General features: G+C 39.3%; 1 protein-coding gene across 2 annotated transcripts; it reads right to left on the bottom strand.

Annotated features, from left to right (window-relative positions):
- On the bottom strand, nucleotides 1-18,282 carry LOC127177127 (interferon-induced GTP-binding protein Mx-like). Of its 2 annotated transcripts, none has more exons than XM_051129184.1 (14): nucleotides 18,245-18,282; nucleotides 17,833-17,886; nucleotides 15,279-15,487; nucleotides 14,787-14,921; nucleotides 14,261-14,415; nucleotides 13,750-13,888; nucleotides 13,427-13,625; nucleotides 13,250-13,328; nucleotides 5,044-5,166; nucleotides 4,813-4,945; nucleotides 4,033-4,191; nucleotides 3,739-3,815; nucleotides 3,396-3,653; nucleotides 1-649 (listed from the first exon to the last, which is right to left on the bottom strand). In XM_051129184.1, exons 2-14 carry the CDS (start codon nucleotides 17,877-17,879, stop codon nucleotides 425-427), a joined length of 1,938 nt encoding a protein of 645 aa, XP_050985141.1. In that variant the 5' UTR covers nucleotides 17,880-17,886; nucleotides 18,245-18,282; the 3' UTR covers nucleotides 1-424. The 2 variants fall into 2 exon arrangements, with proteins under 2 accessions (XP_050985141.1, XP_050985142.1); XM_051129185.1 differs by having other exon boundaries at nucleotides 3,555-3,653.
- Between the last annotated feature and the right edge of the window lie 5,809 nt (nucleotides 18,283-24,091).

The raw sequence follows: 24,091 nt of genomic DNA, 5'->3' as shown, positions 1-24,091 counted from the left end.
TTTGAATTCAGCCCACAGTGGGTTGATGATTTCGGTGTCCATTGACCACCGTCACATTATTTCCTTCTCAACCAATTACAAAATGCATATATATATATAAAGATTACAACTTGAATATTTTGTTCATTGAGATCCAATGTTTTACCTTTTCTTTAGTGTGTAGTATTTGTGCATTTAACAATCTATAAAGTTACAAAACACAAAGACTTTCATCATAAGCAATCATTATTCTTGAAGCAAAAATTTAGATAAACAACATAAATCATCATTTGTGAATTTGATTATTTAATTTTGTGAAATCAAATATTTATTTATATATCCCTGTTTGCTAAGGCCCTACTGTATTGGAAAGCTGTTTGACAATCTGTAGCTGATCGTGTTCTGATGTTATTTATCCAAATTCCTAATGTTTAATAAACATGTTTTAGAGTCTGTTGCTGATCAGTTCTTGAGCCTGTGTGAGGCGTTCCAGACGCTGTTTCAGATCAGCTCTCATGCGCCCTCTCTCTGAGTCTTCACTCAGCAGTTTTACCACATCTGCCCCATTCCTCAGTTCCAGCATTTGATGTCGCAATATCTTAGCCGACTCCTTCAGCATGAAGAGGATTATCAGCATGGGCACATAGTCTGTCATGCGTTGATAGACAATCTATAATGAGAATTGACATAAATTACAACATCCACTTGGAGTATAAAGATACTTCAGACATATGTTGGGGTTCCTCTTCCTCAGGTTTCTACAGTGGTGAAAACCTTTGAAGATCCTCTAGGTACCTTTTCAAAATGCCAGTTTTGTGAGAAACTTATAAACACTTGGGGAACCATTTTTCTATTGGTATTCCATACTTTTGATAATGGCTAAATTAACTTTAATTAAAGTTAATTTAAGCATAACCAAATGTACATTTTACAGTACAGTTAATGGACAAAACAATATTGCAGTGTATAAATTAATGATGATGACTTTACTGCCACTATCTGTCAGCTACTTCTTAAAATGCTTTAATAAAAAGTGTCAACTCGTTTGTTGAGTTTGTTTTATTATATTGCAGCCTTATTTGCTTTTTCTACATCAATCTACACTCCAAACACCATAATGACAAAGCAAAAAATAGGTTTTTAACAACTTTGCTAATCTATTACAAATAAAACACTGAAATAAGTACACTGCAAAAGTATTCATACCCTCAACTCAGTACTTAGTTGAAGCACCTTTACAGCACCAAGTCTTTTTGGGTATGATGCAGTGCTTGAAGTGGGCCGTTATGCACCGGTACGCAGTACTGGCACTTCTGTATTTTAGCCTCCTGCGTACTGGCACTTTTTTTGTGTGTACCAGTACTTCTAACATGTTACCGGTACTCCAAGTCAAAGCATCATTAGAAATGACACTATATAAATCACACTACCAGAGGGGTTCATATCGACCAATCACGTGAATGAATGCAAGCTCTGTTAATTTTGGATAGGGGCAGACACACATTTTCAGGTTTCTCCAGAAATGTTTGATTGGGTTCGAGCTCAGGCTGTGGCTGGGCCACTCAACTACATTCACAGAGTTGTCTATAAGCCATTCCTGCTGTGTGCTTATGGTCATTGTCCTTTTGGAAGTTGAACTTTCTGCCTAGTTTGAGGTTCTGAATGCTCTGGACTGGGTTTTCATTAAGGCTATTTCTATATTTCACTGTGTTGCACTTTTTGACTCTGACGAGTCTTTCAGTCCCTGCTGCTGAAAAACAGCCCCACAGCATGAGGCTGCTACCAGCACACTTTACTTTTGGGATGGTTCCCTGCAGGTGATGAGCAGTGCCTGCATGATGCTTGGAATTAACGTTCATCAGACCAGAGAATCTTGTTTTTCACAATCTGAGAGTTCTTTAGAATCCTTGTTTGCAAATTCCTAGTGGGTTTTCATGTGTCTTCACATGAAAACTTCTTTAGTGATATTTGTCCTTCTGTAAATTTCTCCCATCTGCATATATGATAATGGAACTCAACTAGAGTGACCATCAGCTTCTTGGTCACCAGTCTAATGAAGACCTTTCTCCATCAGTTGCTCAGTTTGGACAGGAGGCCAGCTCTAGGAAGAGTCCTTGATTGTGCAAAACTTCTTCCATTATGGATAATGAAGGCTACATACTTATGTAAACCTTTAATGTAGTAGAATTCTTTTCTGAATTCCTCCCCAGATCTGTGCCTTGACGCAATTCTGTCTCTGAGCTCTACAGGCAGGTTTTTGCTCTGATATGCATTTTCAGCTGTTAGACCAGGGGTGCCCAAACTCAGTCCTGGATGACCGGTGTCTTGTAGAGTTTAGCTCCAACCCCAATTAGACTCACCTGAACCAGTTAATCCAGTTAATTAAGGACTTTCCACACTGAGCGCAAAAAAGCGAAATAAGTATCGCTCGCGATAACACGCTGGAATAAAACAACAGATTCCTAAGGACGCTTCCGCACAGAGCGCGAACATTCGCGCACCGAAAAAGTGAATGTTTTTTTCCATCCAGTCCAGTCCTTGCAAAGCAAATACACTGCTGTTGCAAAAAAAGGATAGAGTGGTGGCTGTTTCGAAAACCAGTGTAAACAAACACAGAAGAAGAGTATTCTGAGAGAGAAGAGGACACGTTCTTGTTATCATTGTATCTGAGAACTGATGGTTATTTTCACATGTTCTTAATACAATTTCTATTAATTCTCCACTGAATTATGTGATCTGGAGGACAGCACTGTTCGTTTTCTTCCACGTGGGCGAGTGTTATATGAGTCAAAGCGCATTCACTGTCTAGATCTTCCGTATTAAAAAATAATTAAAAAAATTATATATAAAAAAATATATATAAAAAATTATATATATATATAATATTTATTTATTTTTTATTTTTTTCAAATGTGACATGATGCTAATTGCTAAATAAACTTTATTTATCTTAAGTTAAGTTAGGTGTGTTGAGGCAATTTGGAGCTAAACTCTGCAGGACACCAGCCCTCCAGGACCAAGTTTGGCACTCCTGTGTTAGACCTTTTATTGAGGTGTGTGTGTGCTTTTCCAAATCGTACTTATTCAAATTAATTTGCTACAGCTTAACTCCACTTGAAATATAGTAACATCTACAAACAATATGAAAAAAAAACAAAAAAACAGCATATGCTGGTTAGTTATGTTTTGAAGCATGACTGCTGGTTTAAGCTGGTCCTTAGCAGGTCCTTATTTGGTTTAAGCTGGTTCTTAGCTGGTCATGTGCTAGTCCTAAGCAAATAGCTCCTGCTCAGGACCAGCTTAGGACCAGCACATGACCATCTTAAACCAGCTCAAACCAGCAGCCATGCTTCAAAATATACCTATACCTATATATATATATATATATATATATATATATATATATATTTACCTACCTCATAATACAGAACCAGTTTGCCTGGTACAAGATTTCTCGTATCCAACAATGCACAGCCTTTGGAGTTGAAAATTGTGTCATCATCGTAGTTGTTCTTGTCACTTGTTTCTATCCCAGTCTGAGGGATCTCAGAATCATTAAGTTTCTGTTGTAATACCTTGTCTTGAGTGAAGACCAGTTTCTCCATTTCAATGAACTCTTTGATTCTTTTCTCTGCTTTGGCCTCTTGTTTTGACTGAATGTCATTAATCATGTTCTGAGGTATATAATGTAATACATAAAAGATGATAAGAAAAAAGAAGTCGAAGAAAAAGAAGAAGAAGAAGAATAGTTTTACTTACAGAGACATTGTATCTCATTGGAGGGTACTGGTTAAAAGACAAACAACATATGTCCCTGAACTCATTCTGAATAATCTCTGAAAGTTTTAGTTTGAAAAGAGGGAAAATGGTTTACTTCAAAGCAACATTCACAGTCAGCAATATGGCAACGCTTGAAAAATGAAAGAAAGAATGAAGAATTTTTTGGTATATGGTAGACTATTTTTGAATTGGACATAAAAAAGTAGTTTTTACTATTGTAGGCCTCCTAATCAATATCTAATTTCCATGCTTGCCAGTAGAAACACACTGTACCTCGTACATCTTTAAGTGTTTGCATAGCTGGTTCTTGAAGGGCTTCCACGTGGCTTTGGATGACACATTCAAATTCACAGAACTCACTGAACGTTAGCAATTCTCTCCCACGATGCATCTCATTGTACTTTTCTATCATTTCTGTCACTCTTGCTTTGACTTCATTTATAACGACAATAAGAAAAGGTGAGGTTAAGATATATTACAGTAGCACTACTAGGAAGAAATGGTTTTGGGTACTGATATACAGTCAAACCAAAAATTATTCACCAGATATAATTTTTATATTTATTTACTAGTGGGTGCAGGACACTATAGTTCATTTATGGAAGGATAGCAAAATAAAGTAAACTGTGATATTATACCCAACAATTCTTCATACAGTGGACTACCAGTAAAACTGATAAAAATCTGGGAGCAAAATTTAGATTTGACACTTTGATCTGACCAGGTTTTGTTACATTCATTTCTATCAAAGTTATCTGACATTATCAAGATGAATTTGTTCTGACGCAGTTTAATTCTTGAGTTCTTGTCATATTTTATTACCATTTCCTGAACAATAGCGAATAAACTGATAATTTGAGAAATTTTGAAGGTGTCTGAATAAATTTTATTTGAACTGTAATTAATTTGTGATCATGAAGACGGCTTTGTTTTGACACAGTTTAACTCTTGAGTTCTTGTCATATTGTATTACCATTTTTAAAACTATAGTGAATAAACTGTGATAATGTGAGAAATGCTGAAGGTGTCTAAATAAATTTTGGTTTGACTCACATGATACTTCAGTGCTTCTCAGGTAGATGTCCCATTTCTTAAGTACAGGACGTAACTGTATGTACATGTTTTTGTCTTTTGAATGGCCTGTTCTGCTCAGTTCATTTATTTGATCACTGAACTTTAATATAATCTGTATAAACAGCAAAAACAAATTTTGCAATAACATTAATGCTATAACATTATTTGTGGATAGATAAATGTTCTGTGGTCTATTCTTAGAGATATTACCCCACTGAGAAAGGATCCCATCTCATCTTCTTTGAGAGGTGGACCGTGCTCAAAGTTTTTAAGGTCTCTTTGCACATTGAGTAGCCTAGACTGAATCTGGTCAGTCAAGGATGGAAGTGATTTCTGTGTCCACAAAAAGAGAGAGAGAGAGAGAGAGAGAGAGAGAGAGAGAGAGAACAAATGATAAATAAAACTGTATTTTAATAAATATATATATATATATATATATATTTGAAATGTTACAATGTATTTACTATTTTTATTTTCACAAACTGCAAATACTACACTAATGTAACTACAACTTTACAATGCAAAATGTTACTGTATATTTCTGCTTTTGGAAATAAGTCTTTAATTTAGTGTATTTTGTATGTTAAAAACTAAGTATGTGGTACCTGCAAATGTAATTGTTGTAGGTCAGTTCATAAATTCATGAAAATAAATTATTTTGCACATGTCCGTGTCTGCTGATGGAAGTGCTATCTTTGTTGTAGTGAGTGTACAACAATAGGGGTCGATCTTGGGAGCCCAAACTCCTCTATTGATAAAAGGCCAGTGAAATTTGGTGTGCAGAATTTGCATAGCTGGCCACACCCCAGACATCTGGGGACATTTTGTTCTGTTTTAGAGCTGAATGCAGTGTCTCTTTGTGAGATGCGGCACCATTCACCTCTTCATTGTTGGTCGATTACGACACAGGCAGCGGTCTCTCCCTTCTCAAGCACAGCTAAGTGTTGTGAGAATTTCCCTGGGTGCTTCGAGAGTGATCCTAAAGAGAGGAGTTTTCTCCTAAAAGAGCGATTTTTCTCTAAAAGAGCTTGCATGGTTGGATTGTGTGTTTACAACATGCCTTTCCATCTGTGTCCTTCTGGTTGCAATTTCTATCTCTCCCCAAACGATCAGCACGTTCAGTGTTTGGGTCATCCTGGGGCCCATCCAGGCCTGACCAACAGTCCAGTTCTTGGAGGAAGGTGGCACTGCCAGCTCGTTAGCAGACTACACTATTGAGCTCCATCCCGGCTGTTTGCCACCAAAGAGCAATTTCCTTTTTCTCTGGGCTATATTCACAGCATTACTGGCCCTCCATGAGATGGCCAGACGCTGATATCACAAACTAGAACATGTCTAGACACACATCTTGTGTTTCCACATGCCCTGGAACATGGAATTTATCATCCAGACAATCTCTATGCCACAGACGATCCTCAGGACAGTTCCCACCTGGCGAATTCATCGGAGGCACCTTGTGTCCTTCGGAGCTTCTCATCTTCAGCCATGGTGCCTTCTGCTCCACCCGGCCACAATATCCCCACTCCAGGTACGTCGGGTGTATTTCCTTTGAGACCACTGACAGAGTGCTTGATTGATTGGCTGAACCTTTCCAATCCCTCTTATTGGCTTCTTTGGACTATCCGACTCAGCTACAATCTTGGACTTTAAGAATTTTGAATCGGGCCCTTCACAAGCTTTCGTTCAAAATGTTAACCCTCAAACACATTCTCACCTGTGCCAGTGATCAGGATTGGTTTGTGGAAATAGACCTGAAGGATGTGTATTTTCATGTTTTCTCAATCCTTCTTAGACCGAGGCCGTTCCTACGGTTTGCCTTCGAAGGGCAGGCATTTCAGTACAAGGTCCTTCCCTTCGGGCTGTCCCTGTCGCCTCGCGTCTTCACGAAGATTGCAGAGGCTCCCTTTGCCCCTCTCAGGGAAGTGGGTATACGCATTCTCAATTATCTCGTCGACTGGCTATCTTAGCATACTTGCAAAAGTTGGTTTGCACCCACAGGGACATGGTTCTCTACCACCTAGCCCGATTGGGTCTTCGGGTCAACTGGGAAAAGAGCAAACTCTTCCCAGTGCAGAGTATCTTTTTTCTCGGTGTGGAACTGGACTCAGTCACTATGACTGCATGCCTTTCTCAGGATCATGAGCAGCCCAGTGCAGAGGGACCAGTTGACTTGCCAGGTTCCACTCTCGAGCTCCATCGAGCTCCATCCCATGCGCAGTCAGTGCTGAAGTGGGTGAGAGCACTCAAACTCAAAACAGTGGCCCCCCTGAAACACTTTCAGAGGCTTCTGGGACATATGGCATCCTCAGCTGTGGTCACACCGCTGGGCCTGATGCAAATGAGACCACTGCAGCACTGGCTTCATACCCAAGTCCCAAGATTGGCATGGCACCAAGGTACACATTGTGTGAACATCACACCTCTGTGTCACAGAACCTTCAGTCCTTGGGAAGACATTTTGTTTCTACGGTCAGAGGTTCCCTTAGAACAAGTGTCTAGATGCAGCGTTGTCATGACAGATGCCTCCAAGATGGGATAGGGCACCATATGCAATGGGCATGCAGCCTTAGGAGTCTAGACAGGCCCTCGGCTGCACTGGCATATCAATTGCCTGGAGTTGCTGACAGTGCTTTTGGCCTTGAAGAGGTTCTGGCCCTTGATTCAAGGCAAGCACGTGTTGGTCCAAACAGCGGCTGTAGCGTACATCAACCAACAGGGCTGTGTTCGCTCCTTTCACATGTGGCAACTGGCCTGCCATCTCCTACTCTAGAGCCAGCACAGACTCAAGTCTCTGCATGCTACTCACATTCCAGCTGAACTCAGTCTTGTGGTCGATTCTCTCTCACAACAAGTTTTGCTTCAAGGCAAGTGAAGGCTCCACCCTCAGACGGTCCAGCTGATTTGGAGTTGATTCATGCATCTGTACAGATGCACTGGCACAAAGCTGGCCCAGGGATCTACGCAAGTATGCTTTAGCCTCATTGAGCCTTAATGTGCAGTGAGCCTCATTACACAGACACTTTGAAAAGTCAGGGAGGACAGGGAACAGTTCTTGCTGGTGGCCCTATACTGGCCCAACAGGACCTGGTTCTCGGAGCCTATGCTCCTGTCATCGATTCCTCCCTGACGCATTCCTCTGAGGAGGGACCTCCTCTCTCAAAGGAAGGGCACAATCTGGTATCCGCACCCAGATCTACGGTCCCTATGTGCCCAGATCTATGGTCCCTGACCAAGAGGACTTCAGAGACCTTCCACCCACAGTGGTAAACACCCTAATGCAGGCCAGAGCCCCCTCTATTAGGCGGCGGTATGACCTGAAATGGCACATTTTTGTAAACTGTTGTTCTTCCTAAGGGAAGACATTGAATCTGTGCCATCCTTCCTCCAAGCAGGCCTGGATGCCTTTCTGCTTAAACACGATATCACAATATCGGTCAACCATGACATGGTGGAAGGCAGATTGGTGGGGACTTCAGGAGCCTGATCGAGACGGTACACAGTACATCACCCGTGATGAGGATCATCGTGTCAGGACCACTTGGTTCAGTAGCACGAAAGCTTCAGTAGACTTTTTGCTCAAATGAATGGTTATTGTCATGGTGTAAAGAACAGAAACTGCTCTTTGTTCATAATTGGAGTCTTTTCTAGAAACGTCCTAGGCTTTTCCGTGCTGCACCCCAGCAGAGTCAGAGCAGAACTTCTGTTGGACAGCATCTCCAGGATGCTATGCTCCATATGTCTTCTAAGCCAACTCTCAAATTATTGCTATGACTTTTGTTCTGAACACTTAAATGATAGTACTTGCACTGTCCAGTCTATAAAAACTGTGTCTGTTCCTTGAATAGTGAGGTCAAAACATAAATTTAACGCAGGATCTAGAAAAAATATGATTGTGATTAAACCAGAAAAATGCAAAATAAATGAACAAAAACAATTTTTAAAGGTCCCATATTGTCAAAACTTAAATTTCCTGGCTTTTTTCATGATATCTGAGGTCTAGGGGCTATGTAACTACCATATAAGTTTCAAAATAGTCAATCCACAATAAAATGCACACAGCCTGCATAAAGTAGCTGTGCCTTTTCATAAGCCGCTGTGACTTCCGTAAAAATAACAAACAAGCTAAAATTTTTGTACAACCTAGAGTGTCACTGTAGCGCCATTTTGGAGAGTATCCACTGGGCGCAAACTGTGTACGCCGTTCTGTGTCAGCTGGATCAGGCAGACAAGCTGTTTTCATTCCAATCAAAGCATAAATAAACACAGAAAGCGTATACGTGTGGTGTGGCTGACACAGAACAGCCTACGCTGTTTGTGTCCAGTGGATACTCTCCAAAATGGTGGTATGGTGATGCGGAGAAGACAAATTGTAAAATCATTATTTTTGTTTTCTTTGCGTACAAAAAGTATTTTGGTAGCTTCGTAAAATTATGGTTGAACCATTGATGGTAGATAGACTATTTTGATGATGTCTTTCATGCTTTTCTGGGCCTTGAAAGTGTTATTTACTTCGCAGTCAATGGGACAGACACAAACCTCCTGGTTTTCATCCAAAATATCTTAAATTGTGTTCCGAAGATGAACAAAGATTTTATGGGTTTGGAACAACATGGGGGTAAGTGATTAATAAAAGGGGATCTTTTTCATTTTGGAGTGGAGTAACCCTTTAAATAGTAGATATAAGGACCATAAAAATTGGTACAGTAAAAGATGTTTAAAATTGGATCATGTTAGACTGTGTATCAAGCCAAGCCACAGCATTCTATTTTATGTGCTTTTGAATATGCCAGAGAAACAGCGCTTTACATCTCTGTTATGGAAACAGCACTATATTGGATATAGATGCAACAGAAAGTGTCAATAAGTAACTGATTAAACTGGATTATAAATAATATTTTTAAACATTGCTAAGAAGTGTTACAATATGATTGCCATTGTTCAGAGAGGGAAAAAATGTGGGTTCTTTTTAAATGTGTTGCAGGTGTGCTAAATATAAATGTATATAAATGTAAAACAAGAGATATTCATTGGTTAAAACGCTTGATCACACAAACAGTGAGCAATAGGTAATGAGCAGCAGTGCTTGCTGTTTCCTAAATCGGATAAACTCTGCCTTTGTTCCCCACTTGGCCAACTTCGGAACAAGGTATTTGGTGGGCCAAAAATCTCTGGTCAGTTTAGAGCTCTGTAGGACACCAACCCTCTAGGACTGTTTTAGTTCAGCCCTGGGCTATTGATTTAGCTTTTATCAAGCTAATCTACTGGACACAACTGAAAGCTGAACTCAGAAATAGCATGTATCCATCAGGCAGGTAATAATATAAAGTAATAATGAATAAATAAATAAATAAGTGAAAGCAATGAATCAGCGACCAAATCGGTCAGCAGGATACCAGGATATTCTTTCCTTTTTTCCTTTCTGACAGTGACAGTACATATGGGTCCACCCGGGTTCTAAAATAAATGCCGTCAGGTAGGGTCAGACTCAGGTCTTATTTTATCAGATATGTCTCAGGTCTGTTTTTTCTTTTAAAATAATTCATTTTGTCAGGTTTGGGTAAGAAGTGATTCGGGTCGATATGGGTTTGGTGAGGCGGCCATCTTGGCCAGGGACTCTGGCATATTGGCCATCTTGGCCGAGAACTCAGGCGTGGCGGCCATCTCCCAGCATATCAGACTTGAGACTTGACACTTGAGAGCATGACTTCGGAGCAGCCTGCAGACTTGATTTCGGATCGGCCCACAAGCTGTGCAGCCGCCGGTTCTGGACTGAAGACAGAGCCGGTGCTGGGAGGATGTGGGTTGTCGGAACCATTGGCCGGGAATGTGGAGGGTTCCGGTGTGGGGTGACCTGGTGAGGCCCGGTGGTTTTCAGGAGGGCTGGAAGATAATCGTTTAGAGCCTCTTCTACTTGGAAATTAGAACCATTTAAATAGAGGACATGATTAATCAACTTGTTCAGGGGAAAAAAATGAAAACAGCCCCAACTGAAAACAAGCACCGAGTGTGACATCAGGCCAGCTCACCCAGTTGGAAAGCTTAAGAAATTCCCCCACATATTACTCCAATGTTCGACCACTCTGCCACAGACACCAAAGCCTTTCCTACACCATTGTCATCTTGTTTGGTCCAGTCTTCTTCAGTAATTCAACTTAAATTGTGAAACTCGTGTATGGGGTTCAGGTCTGGTGAGTTTGCTGGCCAGTCAAGCACACCAACACCATGGTCATTTAACCAACGTTAGGTGCTTTTGGCAGTGTGGGCAGGAGCCAAATCCTGCTGGAAAATTTAAACAGCATCTTTAAAAAGCTAGTCAGCAGAAGGAAGCATCTAAAGGATGCTCTAAAATTTATTGGTAAACGGGTGCAGTGACTTTGGTTTTCAAAAAACACAGTGGACCAACACCAGCAGATGACATTGCACCCCAAATCATCCCAGACTGTGGAAACCCTGGACACTGGACTTCAAGCAACTTGGGCTATGAGCTTCTCCACCCTTCCTCCAGACTCTAGGACCTTGATTTCCAAATGAAATACAAAACTTGCTCTCATCTGAAAAGAGGACTTTGGACCACTGGGCAACAGTCCATTTCTTCTTCACCTTAGCCCAGGTAAGACGCCTCTGATGTTGTCTGTGGTTCAGGAGTGGCTTAACAAGAGGAATACGACAACTGTAGCCAAATTCCTTGACACGTCTTTGTGTGGTGGCTCTTGATGTCTTGACCCCAGCCTCAGTCCATTCCTTGTGAAGTTCACCCAAATTCTTGAATCAATTAGCTTGACAAGCCTCTCAAGACTGCGGTTGTGCAACTTTTTCTTCCACACTTTTTCCTTCCACTCAACTTTCTGTTAACATGCTTGGATACAGCACTCTGTGAACAGCCAGCTTCTTTGGCAATGAATGTTTGTGGCTTACCCTCCTTGTGAAGGGTGTCACTGATTGTCTTCTGGACAACTGTCAGATCAGCAGTCTTCCCCATGATTGTGTAGCCTAGTGAACCAAACTGAGAGACCATTTTGAAGGCTCAGGAAACCTTTGCAGGTGTTTTGAGTTGATTAGCTGATTGGCATGTCACCATATTCTAATTTATTGAGATGAATTGGTGGGTTTTCGTTAAATGTGAGCCAAAATCATCACAATTAAAAGAACCAAAGACTTAAACTACTTCAGTCTGTGTGTTGAGATGCACCTGTATGTTAGATTGGTTATTGTGCATTCTGTAGATGGGTGAAATAAGACTTGTATGACAATCTATTGTGATGAGTCGGCTGCCTCCCCCTGCTTATCATCTTCACCCCGTCCGGTAATCACCGCCCAGGCTCTAGCAAATGAAGCCTCAGCACCGCCACTGTTAAAATGCCAAGCGCGCCTCTCCTCGGGAGATCGATCTCTTCCCCGTGCATGCACACTGGTGTCCTCGTGAGTCCAGGAAGGGAGCGTTGAGGAAACGAGTGCCACCAAAGTGACAAGCTGCTGGACCCGTGGACCCGTGAGACAGCTGCGGGCCAGGATGCCGGGCCGTTTAATCTCCAGGAAGTGCCGTGGGCCAGGGTGGACAAGGCCGCTAGATGAAGCCGCCACCCCTCACGCCGCGAACCTCAGAGGGGAGTGTGTGCGGCCGCCGGACTCCGCCCCTTACCTGAACCCTTCCCTTCCGAACATTGCCCCTCCTTCACGGAACCCCCAGCACAACAAGGACACCAGATCCCCTTTTTATTTTGGACACTTTATTTCCCCCCTTTTTGGACACTTTTGTTTATTTTATGTTTAATTAAAGCCTCCGAGGCCTGACGTCACGCCCACTGTGTCTGTCATTTGCTCGTCCCACCACACTATGTACAAGAGATTGATGATGCGTTATCTGCTTAAAAATGACGTTCCTTACACTGATTTTGCTATATGCTTTGACGTATACAGTTAGGTAGTTCCCTAGATAATTAATACAAAATTCTATTCTATTCTAGAAAAAAAAATGCTTTTAGGTTTTTGTTGTTGTTGTTGTTTTGTTTTGTTTTTTGGACAATAAGCTGTAAATGTCGATTATAATAGAAGGCTTCCATGAGTTAGACTTTATTTTGATGACATTCTGTTGACAAAAAGAAACTTTGCAACTAATTTTGTCAACTAACTCTTTTTAGAGTATTAACAGACTGCTATAGTATACTGCTATATAGAATAGGTTGATGTACTTGCAAAGTTACTTACAGTATAGTCAGTAGAATGTTTGTTGGGAGACCATTAAAATAACATATTAGCATATATTAAGCATTAATACTACTAATAGTCTAATTACGGGTAGTTGATGTATAGTAGTTGCACAGTTACTTCTAGTCAGCAGAATGTCTAAAGGAATATCTAAAGGTACCATACAAATTAAGTGTTATTATTTCCTATTATCATTTACAATAATGCTTACCTTAATGTGATCACCCAGTTCTTTGGTCAGCTTGTCTGCCAGGCATTGAATAGATGCATTACCGTCATTCAGTAGTGAGCTGTAAAGACGAAGAAGATAAAGAAAAAAACATGTAAATAATATGTTCTTTTCATGAATTGCATGTGTATAATGAAAATATTTTAAGTCATTAAGTACCTGAAATAATGGTGGTTCCTAAAAAAATTCAGTTCAGCCTCCATGGCTTTATCAAAAGGAACACTGTTATTAATGTCACTCTGACCACGGCATCTCACAATAATGTAGCCCTTGCTAAGAGGAATTACTTTGCCCTGGACAATGTTCAAAACATCAATCTCAGCTCCTCTGTCAATGAGGTCTGGTTTTGTGAGAATTGCTATTTCCATGTATTTAGAAAGAGAGAGAGAGAGCATTTAGTATAAGCAAAAATCATACTGCTACAAGGTGTACAGTATGAAGAAATATGTTATAGAAGTATGTATAGAAATATCTTGTCAAACCTAGAGTTCTGATTCCTTCTGGGTCTACTTTTTGTGCCATTCTTAGTGCTTCTGTTGTTGCAATGTCAACATTGCAGGGCACAACAACTAATATGATTGTTTCACTTTTAGCAATATATTTCAGTATCAAGTCTTTGATCTAAAAGGACAGAATTTTCTCTGGTTAGGGAGAAGAGAATCAGGAAACCCATTTTACTTCTGTAATACATGATATTAATTATTTGATTGATTGATTAAATCAGTGAATGCTGGATGCAAGACTGTATCCATGAGAAAATGGCAGGATGGTGAACAGGGTCAGGGTGTTGACTTGAGATTTTCACAGATTTGAAACTGCATGAGATACAACATCAAAACTGTAATATGTCTAAAAACATGAAATTTTACTGCTAATAATAGGACTTACTGTAAGCCTGGATCTTTAGTATGAGTGAAGGCTAATGAAGAGTCTGGTATACGCTACCACTGCTGTCTTGAGCCATTGCTTTGTGGGAACACCACATACACTCACCTGATCTCCAATATCCTCAGGTTGACCATTAACAGGTACACGGGTTATACCAGGCAGATCGATCAGAGTAAGGTCACACACAAAAGGGGATGAAATTTCCAAAGTGATGAGTTCATCACAGATTCCAACTGTATTTCCAGCAAGTTTGTTTTGAGCTGTTAATTTCAAAAATATGCAAAAGATAAATATGAGTGGTTTTGGTTTTTCCAATGCTTTGACCCTTATAAAAAGCACCTCTTCACTGCAGGGTTGTACAACATTCATGACTAAACAGATTCATTAATGACTAATTCATTTCTTTCATTTAAACTTAAGTAATTATGATGCAGTATTGTAAATCTTAAAATCACAATGTATTATTCTTCTTCCTACCATTTACAGTCCAATACATTAATTGACATGGAACCAAACCATGAGTTTTTTTTTTTTTTTAAATGTAATGTACACCAACTGAATATAGGCTAGTGTATACAAGCTATTTTATGAGGACACCATAAAATCTGTAAGGGTTTTTGTTCATACTGACCTTCTCTAACAAGGTTATCCACTTTCAGTGGGTCTTTAAAGATCTCACTGTGACCATCGTAAGAAATGGTTCCTGACCATGGGCCATTTTTGATTTTCTGCAATTTCAGCTCAAGAGGACAGCGAGTTACAATTCCTTTAAAAAAAAAAAAAAAAAAAAAAAAAAAAAAAAATTAAACAACAACAACAACAATTTAACACTGGTTCTCAGAGTGTAGAAAAGTTCCTAGTTCTCAAATCTGGTTAATTCCCACACATTCAAATGTGATGCATCATTCTATATAACAGTCAATGTAATCAGAAATACTGCAGTTACCACAGTTAGCCCTTTAAGAAGTGCTGCACATACCTGTATGAAGACTACTTTATTGGGAATCAAATAGTGGTTATAAATATAGTGGTACAAAAAAAAAACAAGTAAACCCACTGCAATGTATAATATTGGATACAAAAGTCTGATTTCAGTCACATGGTGTTGAAACAAAAACCTTACCACTCCCTCGAGGTAGAGCTACTCCAGAGAGGGCCTCCAAAACTGAACTCTTTCCAGAACTCTGATCTCCCACCACTGCAATGGATGGTAGACCAATATCTTCATCAAGGCCGATCAACCTCAGAGAGTCGATCAACTCAATCAAAGGCCGAACAGACTCAATGAAATGACTGCAGAATCCTCCTTGAGTTTGTGAGTCTGAAAATAAGCTTTATAATTAAACCATAAAAAGAGAGAAACAGAAAAAGACATTATTTGGATCATTAGTTTGTGGCCTTAGAGCGACAGAAAACAATACTTCACTGCATTACATTTTTTACTGCAGTACTTTACTTTTGTAGGATATGATAAAATAATCAGCATGATACTCTACTGTTTCAAATTCATAAGAGGCAATATCAGTTAATATCATGGTTGTATTGTATATGGGTGTTTCTTTGACTATTTGTGCACTTCAGACATTTTAGTAAGAAAATGAATTACCCTAAAAAGATCTAACTCAGACTCCACTCTAGATTACTTAAAGGATTATTTCACTTCCAGAACAGAAATATCTAGCGAAACGATCATGTTTTTTTTTTTTTTTTTTTTTTAAATTACAATTGATATACTTTTTAATCTCAAATGCTTGTATTGTCTATCTCTCTGTGAATTTTTTTTTTAATTTTATTAACACAATTTTGAAGCAGGTAATGATTTAAACATTTGTTAATTCAGCCTGCATACCATTCATGTTGAGATAAATGTTAATAATGTTTATAATACAAAAATGTCAAATATAACATTCTGAATATAGAAATATCAAATGATTTAAATAAAATAATAAAAAATAAAATGAAAATGAAACTTTAAAAATGAAACTAAAACTGTCAGCAGATGGCGGTAAGTCACTGATTTTATCACTGAATCATTTATTCAGGAATGAAGCAAGCGGCTCTATTTACAAATGTGTAATTGAATCAATGACTCGTTTAAAAACACACGTTCATTTATAAACGGAACACATCTGTGTTGGAATAGAGATGCAGATCAGCTGTGACTTTGTTTCTGACTATTTTCATTGAAATTGGGTAAAATCAGGTACAGTTATAGTCAGATAATGTAAGGTACTAAATAAAATAGAATTTGCACGACCTTTAAGAGTTTGAAATTGATGTTGCTCAATTAGGGACATTAAAATATTCACATCATAACTTGGAGAAATAATGCTGACTAATTACATATGGTACGGATTTAAATACATCGAGCTTTCCAAGATTTGAATTTCAATACAGCATAGAGCAATATAGTAACAGAGGCTTGTGTTTTATTTATTGTATATTCAAATCAGTTTCAGATACCAGTACCAGATATGTTCATGTTTAATATGTCCTGCATAATTCCTTACATAAAGAAATATATTTTGTGTTGGATCAGTTAACTGTGTCGGCAAGTGCGCAGCTGATACACCCACCTGAACGATTTCAAAACATCGCTTATCCTGCTGGAAAAGGCGATAAACATTGCACATAACATTTTAAGTGAAAAATTAATTTACATACACATATTATAAAAACTAGTCCTGTGTGACTGATACACTTAAAATTGGGTGATTTTAGGTCAGCGGTTTGGCTGTGAGTCAATGGTTCTCTCTGCTGGTAGGGAATAGTAAGATGGCGGATTGAACACTTCCGGTGGCTTTACTGCATTTAAACTGTATTTTGGAAGTTCAGATTTTGGGGCACCATAGAAGTCCATTACATGGAGAGAAATCCTGAAATGTTTTCCTCAAAAAAAAATTATTTCTTTATGACTGAAGAAGAAGTCATGAACATCTTGGATGTCAAGGGGGTGAGTAAATTATCTGTAAATTTTTGTTCTGGAAGTGAACTAATCCTTTAATTTTATCTTCTGTCTTTTTTATAAGCCTTCATTTTTCAAATCAACAAATGTCACCACCACGTTTCAAAACATGACAGTGATGAAAATGATATTTTAAACATTTTTGGAAAACAAATGTCAGACTCTTAACTTGCTAAAGATAATTTAAAATCCTGCATACACACAATTACATAAAATTGAGCCTAATTTGTATCATTTGACAACTGTATGCAAAAAAAAAAAAAAAAAAAAAAAAAAAAAACACATTGTTTCTATAATTAAAAAATATTCTAATTTAATGGAAAATGAGTTGTTTGTGGTGAAAAAGCATTTGTCCTTCAGAACTTTTACACAATATTTTACAAACTTATTATTATTATCAGGAGATATTAATTCTCCTGCCAGGCTGTTACTGAAAATAAAAACTTGTTCTTAATTGACTTGCCTGGTTAAATAAAGGTTAAAGGTTAAATGAAAAAAAAAGAAGAAAATATTATTATTATTGTTGTGTATTAATATTTCCAAGTCACTTTTAAAGTAACTGTCATATAACCTAATGGAATAATCTGAAATCCGAGGAAGTAAAATAATAAAATACTAAAAACTCAGGTCATGAAAGTGTTAATTAAAAAAAAATATTTTGACAGTTTTAGTTGTCAAACTGTTAAAAACTTATAGCATTTGAATACTGTACCTCTCTTCTCCTTGGGAATCATAGTCTGAATTTTTCTCCTTGTCCATAGTTTGTCTGAAATTGAATTAAGGGATTTTACATTTAAATTATGTTAAATTAGCATTCTTAAGAAAATTTGTTAACTGAAATAAGCACAAAAACATAAAAAAAAAAAAAAAAAAAAAAAAAAGCCAAACATCACTTCAGCTAGTCTAGATGTAGGCACAATCAATGCACTGACATAATTTTAACCTGAACACTGTTAGACATGGTAATTATAAAAAAAGTAACATGTCTCTATATGCTTGCATTATATGCATTGCTTGCGTGATGTGTGAATGAACCATCATACCATGCTGGAATATTGATGTGGAAATGCTAAAAAAAACAAACAAACAAAAAAATAAACAAAAAAAACAAGCCTCATTATTACCTTTTTTCAGTGCTTTTCCTTCAGCACACAGCCAGGACCGTTCCCTATTAGAAGTCACATAAATCATGACATCATATTATATATTGCTAAACCAGGAAATCCAGGTAGTGTTTACTGATAGGTTAAAAACATACAACTTTTACCATTTAAGGAGTATTCAAACTATGCTAACATTAACAAAACAAAACAAAATGCAAAACCACACAAAACAAAAATCAGCAGCTGTGATCATGTTTTCACGTGTTATCACCACTACTTCCCCATCCAGCTCTCGATATGTCTGTATAACTTCCTCCTTTATTTCTTTGCCAATTGCACCTAATTCCAATTATCCTCAAATATTATGCATTTTACCTTTCTGCTTAAACTCTCAACAAATTAGAATATGCTGACATGCCAATCAGCTAATCAACTCAAAACACCTGCAAAGGTTTCCTGAGCCTTCAAAATGTTCTCTCAGTTTGGTTCACTAGGCTACACAATCATGGAGAAGACCGCTGATCTGACAGTTGTCCAGAAGACAATCATTGACACCCTTCACAAGGAGGGTAAGCCACAAACACTGCCAAAGAAGCTGGCTGTTCACAGAGTGCTGTATCCAAGCATGTTAACAGAAAGTTGAGTGGAAGGAAAAAGTGTGGAAGAAAAATATGCACAACCGCAGCCTTGAGAGGCCAGTCAAGCAAAATCGATTAAAAAATTTGGGTGAACTATACACAGAATGGACTGAGGCTGGGGTCAAGGCATCAAGAGCCACGACACACAGACGTGTCAAGGAATTTGGCTACAGTTGTCGTATTCCTCTTGAAAGAAGAAATGGACTCTTGCCCAGTGTTCCAATGTCCTTTTTTCAGATGAGAGCAAGTTTTGTATTTCACTTGGAAACCAAGGTCCTAGAGTCTTGAGGAAGGGTGGAGAAGCTTATAGCCCAAGTTGCTTGAAGTCCAGTGTTAAGTTTCCACAATCTGTGATGATTTGGGGTGCAATGTCATCTGCTGGTGTTGGTCACTGCACCCGTTTACCAAGACATTTTAGAGCACTTCATGCTTCCTTCTGCTGACCAGCTTTTTAAAGATGTTGATTTAATTTTCCAGCAGGATTTGACACCTGCCCACACTGCCAAAAGCACCAAAAGTTGGTTACATGACCATGGTGTTGGTGTGCTTGACTGGCCAGCAAATTCACCAGACCTGAACCCCATAGAGAATCTATGGGGTATTGTCAAGAAGAAAATGAGAAACAAGAGACCAAAAAATGCAGATGAGCTGAAGGCCACTGTCAAAGAAACCTGGGCTTCCATACCACCTCAGCAGTGCCACAGACTGATCATCTCCATGCCACGCCGAACTGAGGCAGTAATTAAAGCAAAAGGAGCCCCTACCAAGTATTGAGTACATATACAGTAAATGAACATACTTTCCAGAAGGCCAACAATTCACTAAAAGTGTTTTTTTTTTTTTTTTTTTTTTTTTTAATTGGTCTTATAAAATATTCTAATTTGTTGAGATTTTGTTAAATGTGAGCCAAAATCATCACAATTAAAAGAACCAAACTACTTTAGTCTGTGTGCATTGAATTGCATGTTTTAGACCAGCGGTTCACTAAACATATTTAAAAGGGGTCACCTAGATTTCTCTAGTTTTAAGATTACAAATACGGATGAAACTGTTACAGTTTGATAAAACACAATGAAATATTGTGTTTATATAAAAATAAAAATAAAATAAAAATAAAAATACAAATCATATTTGATTACCACAATTTGAAAAACTCACAGTAAATGCTGTTGGTAACAACAGCAGGCACAGCATGCAGTGAAAATATGGCAAAAGGCAGTGAAAGAGGGAAATTATATAACTTAAAGTATGAATAGATTACATTATTGTATCTCTGATCTTTTTGTTCAAACCAATGCAAAAATCAGACCTAATTTTTATGCACTGTTGTAAATTTTAACCACTTAATGGAAAATATAACTCTAAAATTATTTATTTATTTATTTATTTATTTATTTATTTATTAATTATTATTACTACTATTATTATTATTATTTACGTATAACCAAGGATAAAAGTAACACGGAACAGGAAATACTTATATTTTATTAGACTATGTGTGCTTTGACTAAAGAAAAGCAGGTTTTGTAATTATCCTAGAAATAAAATACCTAAAACCAAAACCTTCCTAAAACCTAATGTAATTTGCTATTTCCTTTTTATCTTTTTGCTTATCTACCGGTATCTTCATTTCTCTGTTTCAGTCAGCTGTCTTTGATGTGTTGTCTGCCTAGCAAACCTCATCCGGTGCCCTGGACTCTTGGGTATAAACGATGACAAAGGAAAAATTACATGGCAAGTTAAATACTGTGTATGAAATATTAAAATATTATCATTTTTGTGGAGCTGTATAAAGGATATGTGTGCTCATCTGTTTTCAGCGCAGCTAACCTCGTGACGCTTTATGCCATCTTTCCACTTATTAAACTATGACAGGTGAGATACTGCAAAAAGACAGTTCTTGCAATACTGTATACATGTAAAGTGTTGAAACTATGGGTCATGTGCTTTTTAAAGCCATTTTCATAGGTTTAACTTTATATTAATATGTTAAAATATGTTAATTTGACTAGAAACACCAGAGACCGGAAATGTAAAGCAGTTTAAGTCAGGCAAGTCATCTGAAAATCCATTCAATCCTTCACCCTGGCAGGAGTTCTTAAAAAGTTTCGGTTTCAGGGACGTGATGCTGCACGTGCGTGTGGTTGAATGGCCAAACCACATTGAAAAAGTTCTGGTTTTCAAAATACCCATGTCTGTGTGGACAGGGCCTCCGGCAAGCAATCAGTAAAAGAACACAGACTACTAACCAAAACTGAACATGCACTTAACAATATATGTATTTATCTATTTGGGATAGATAGGTATGCATACACCTTTCAATACTGTTTCCTGATGCATCTCATCAGGGCTCTATAGTGCGACCATTTCAGTCGCATTTGCAACTGAAAACTACTGTGTGTGACTATAAAAAAAATATTTAGGAGCACCATGTGCGACTGACCCAATCAGCATATTTTTGTTTGCACTGAGGGGAGCTTTAAAGGTTTCTACGTGTTTTTGCAACGTTAAGTAATTTATCTGTGACATGGCCGTAGGTGATGACATGAAGACAGTGTTAGATCCAAATGAAAGAAGTTTATTAGCGTTCAACGAACAAATCCAGATCACTAGACTGTATCGTAGCAGATGTAGCAGGCAGAGTTCAAACACAAGAAGTCAGTCCGACAAGGCGAACTGGCAATACTTTGCAGTGAAAAACAGGAACAGCATGGTTTAAATAGTGTACCAAACAGGAAGTAACCAACGAAGAGCAGACAGTCAGTATTCAGGAGTAGGCTCCCGCTGGTGGCCGGATGGATAGCTACCAGCCCCATTCATTACAGAATCCCCCCCTCTAGGAACACCTTCAGGTGTTCTTTTCCTTGGCCGACCCCTGGGTCGTAGTGCAGGGTGATCAAGGCGCCTTCAGCTCAGGATTCGAGGTGTCGGGGTCAGATGCCGGGTGTACGGGTTTCAGGAGGGAGACATAAAAAGATGGGGAGATACAATAATCAGCAGGAAGCTCTCGGGTGGACAGCCAAACTCTCTGACCATGTTGATAGTTGGGGTGGGGACATGCCTGGGTTTATTCTAGACCGGTAGATCTTGATTTATGTGGGCTGTTGCACATCAGGTTATCTTGATAGCAAGGGTGATGAATTTGTTACAGGATAAATCTACAGCTTTACATGCTAGCTTGTAACTTCACATTCAGCCCCTTCTTAAAAGCCGCTTTGAGAGCAACATCGTTCCACCCGCTCTGAACAGCAAGCATTCTAAATTCAATCACATAGTCAGCTGCGAGTTCCCTGTTTCAAGTTCAGCAGCTGGTCAGAAATATCCTGCCCCCCTTCAGGATATGCAAACACCTCAAGCAACTGGAAGATGAAGAAATCAAAAGATGATCGGATATTAACATCACTCTCCCAAACAGCGGATGCCCAAACTAAAGCTCGTCCGGTTAATAAAGAAATTATCACAGCACATTTCTTGGAATCTTGACTATAAGTCTCGGGTTGACTAGTAAAGAAAATCTCACATTGGCGGATTAACCCTCAACATTGTTCTGGTGACCCATCAAATTTATCAGGCAAAGCAAGTCTTACCGGAGAGCTTTGAGGTGTAGGAAGTGAGTGAATGTATTGTGTGAGATTTTCATTGGCATTACGCAGATGCATCAGCTGTTCCTGGTATCCCTTGGCGCAACTCACTCTGATACGCGAACGCTGCTTGTAGCTGTGAAACTTCTGCTGGATCCATGTTCGTCAAAGTATTCTGTGACGTGGCCATAGGTGACGTCAGTTCCCGTTTGTTGCGGTCGCACGCTTAGAGTTTGAGCTCCGTCAAGTTGATTTCTTATTGTCTATTTTTCAATCTAAAATCAATTTTATACACCATCATTTCTGTTTCTTATAACGTGTGAATATACCCCCTGTTGTATTTTACAACTAAAACATCCGGATTGCTTTGTTATCACTAGTTTTGTTTTGATTTCCCGAGTTGCTAGCTTATAGCCCGTTAGCAGCACCAGCGTGGTTGCTGCTAATCCTGCTTGCATTGTTTACACACTATTTATACACATTACCATTGTTTACTCACTGTTACTTGCTTTAATGGCGAATTTGTGTCCACCTTTGAGTGCAGGTGAGGACACGTTCGAGCTGCACTCGTTGCAGCTCGAGCTGGAGGCCGTGGAGAAGCAGATTCAGGAGCTGTTGGGGAGGCAGACCAAGCTGAGAGAGCGGAGAGCCGCTCTGGAATCCTCCCGGGTAAGTATACCACGCGATACTAACACTCTGACCACCTCTACTCCGTGTGCTTCTCTACACAGGTCCCGTGCACCCTGGACGCGATCTTCCCAGATGTCCTTCACTCCGGCGCCGGGACACCACGGACACTGGGTGCAGCAGCAGCGGAAGACACGAGGCAGGCCCCGGCCGAGGACCTCACCCCCTTCGCTGCCTCCGGTCTTCGAGATCTCCTCCCGGAACCGCTTCGCTCCCCTCCGCGAGACGGAACGTGATGCTGTGATCGTCGGAGACTCCATTGTCCGGTACGTCCGTGCTACTTTCGCTAAGGGTAAAGTCCACACCCACTGTTTTGCTGGTGCTCACGTTCTCGATGTTTCTGCGCAGATACCCGCAATCCTGAAGGACGGCGAGAGCGTCAGCGCGATCGTCCTGCACGCGGGGTGAACGACATCAAGCTGCGGCAGACGGAGGTTCTGAAGAGGGACTTCAGCAGCCTGATCGAGATGGTTCGCAGCACGTCGCCCGCGACGAGGATTGTCGTGTCAGGACAGCTTCCCACGTATCGACGTGGGCACGAAAGGTTCAGCAGACTTCCTGCTCTAAATGAAAGGTTATTGACATGGTGTAAAGAACAGAAACTGCTCTTTGTTAATAATTGGAATCTTTTCTGGGAACGTCCTAGGCTTTTCCGTGCTGATGGCCTGCACCCCAGCAGAGTCGGAGCGGAACTGCTGTCGGACAACATCTCCAGGATGCTACACTCCATTTGACTAGTAAGTACATTCTCAAATGATTGCTACGATGGCTTTTGTTCTGAACGCTTAAATGATAGTACTTGCACTGTCCAATCTATAAAGACTGTGTCTGTTCCTTGAATAGTGAGGTCAAAACATAAATTTAATGCAGGATCTAGAAAAAAATCTGATCGTAATTAAACCAGAAAAAAAAAAAAAATACATGAACAGAAACCATATTTAAAGCTTGGGCTCCTAAACATT

The sequence above is a fragment of the Labeo rohita genome, chromosome 15, assembly GCF_022985175.1.
Source record: "Labeo rohita strain BAU-BD-2019 chromosome 15, IGBB_LRoh.1.0, whole genome shotgun sequence".
Lineage (NCBI taxonomy): Eukaryota > Metazoa > Chordata > Actinopteri > Cypriniformes > Cyprinidae > Labeo > Labeo rohita.
The sequence above is the reverse complement of the archived record's forward strand: the minus strand, read 5'-3'. Positions and strand labels throughout refer to the sequence as shown.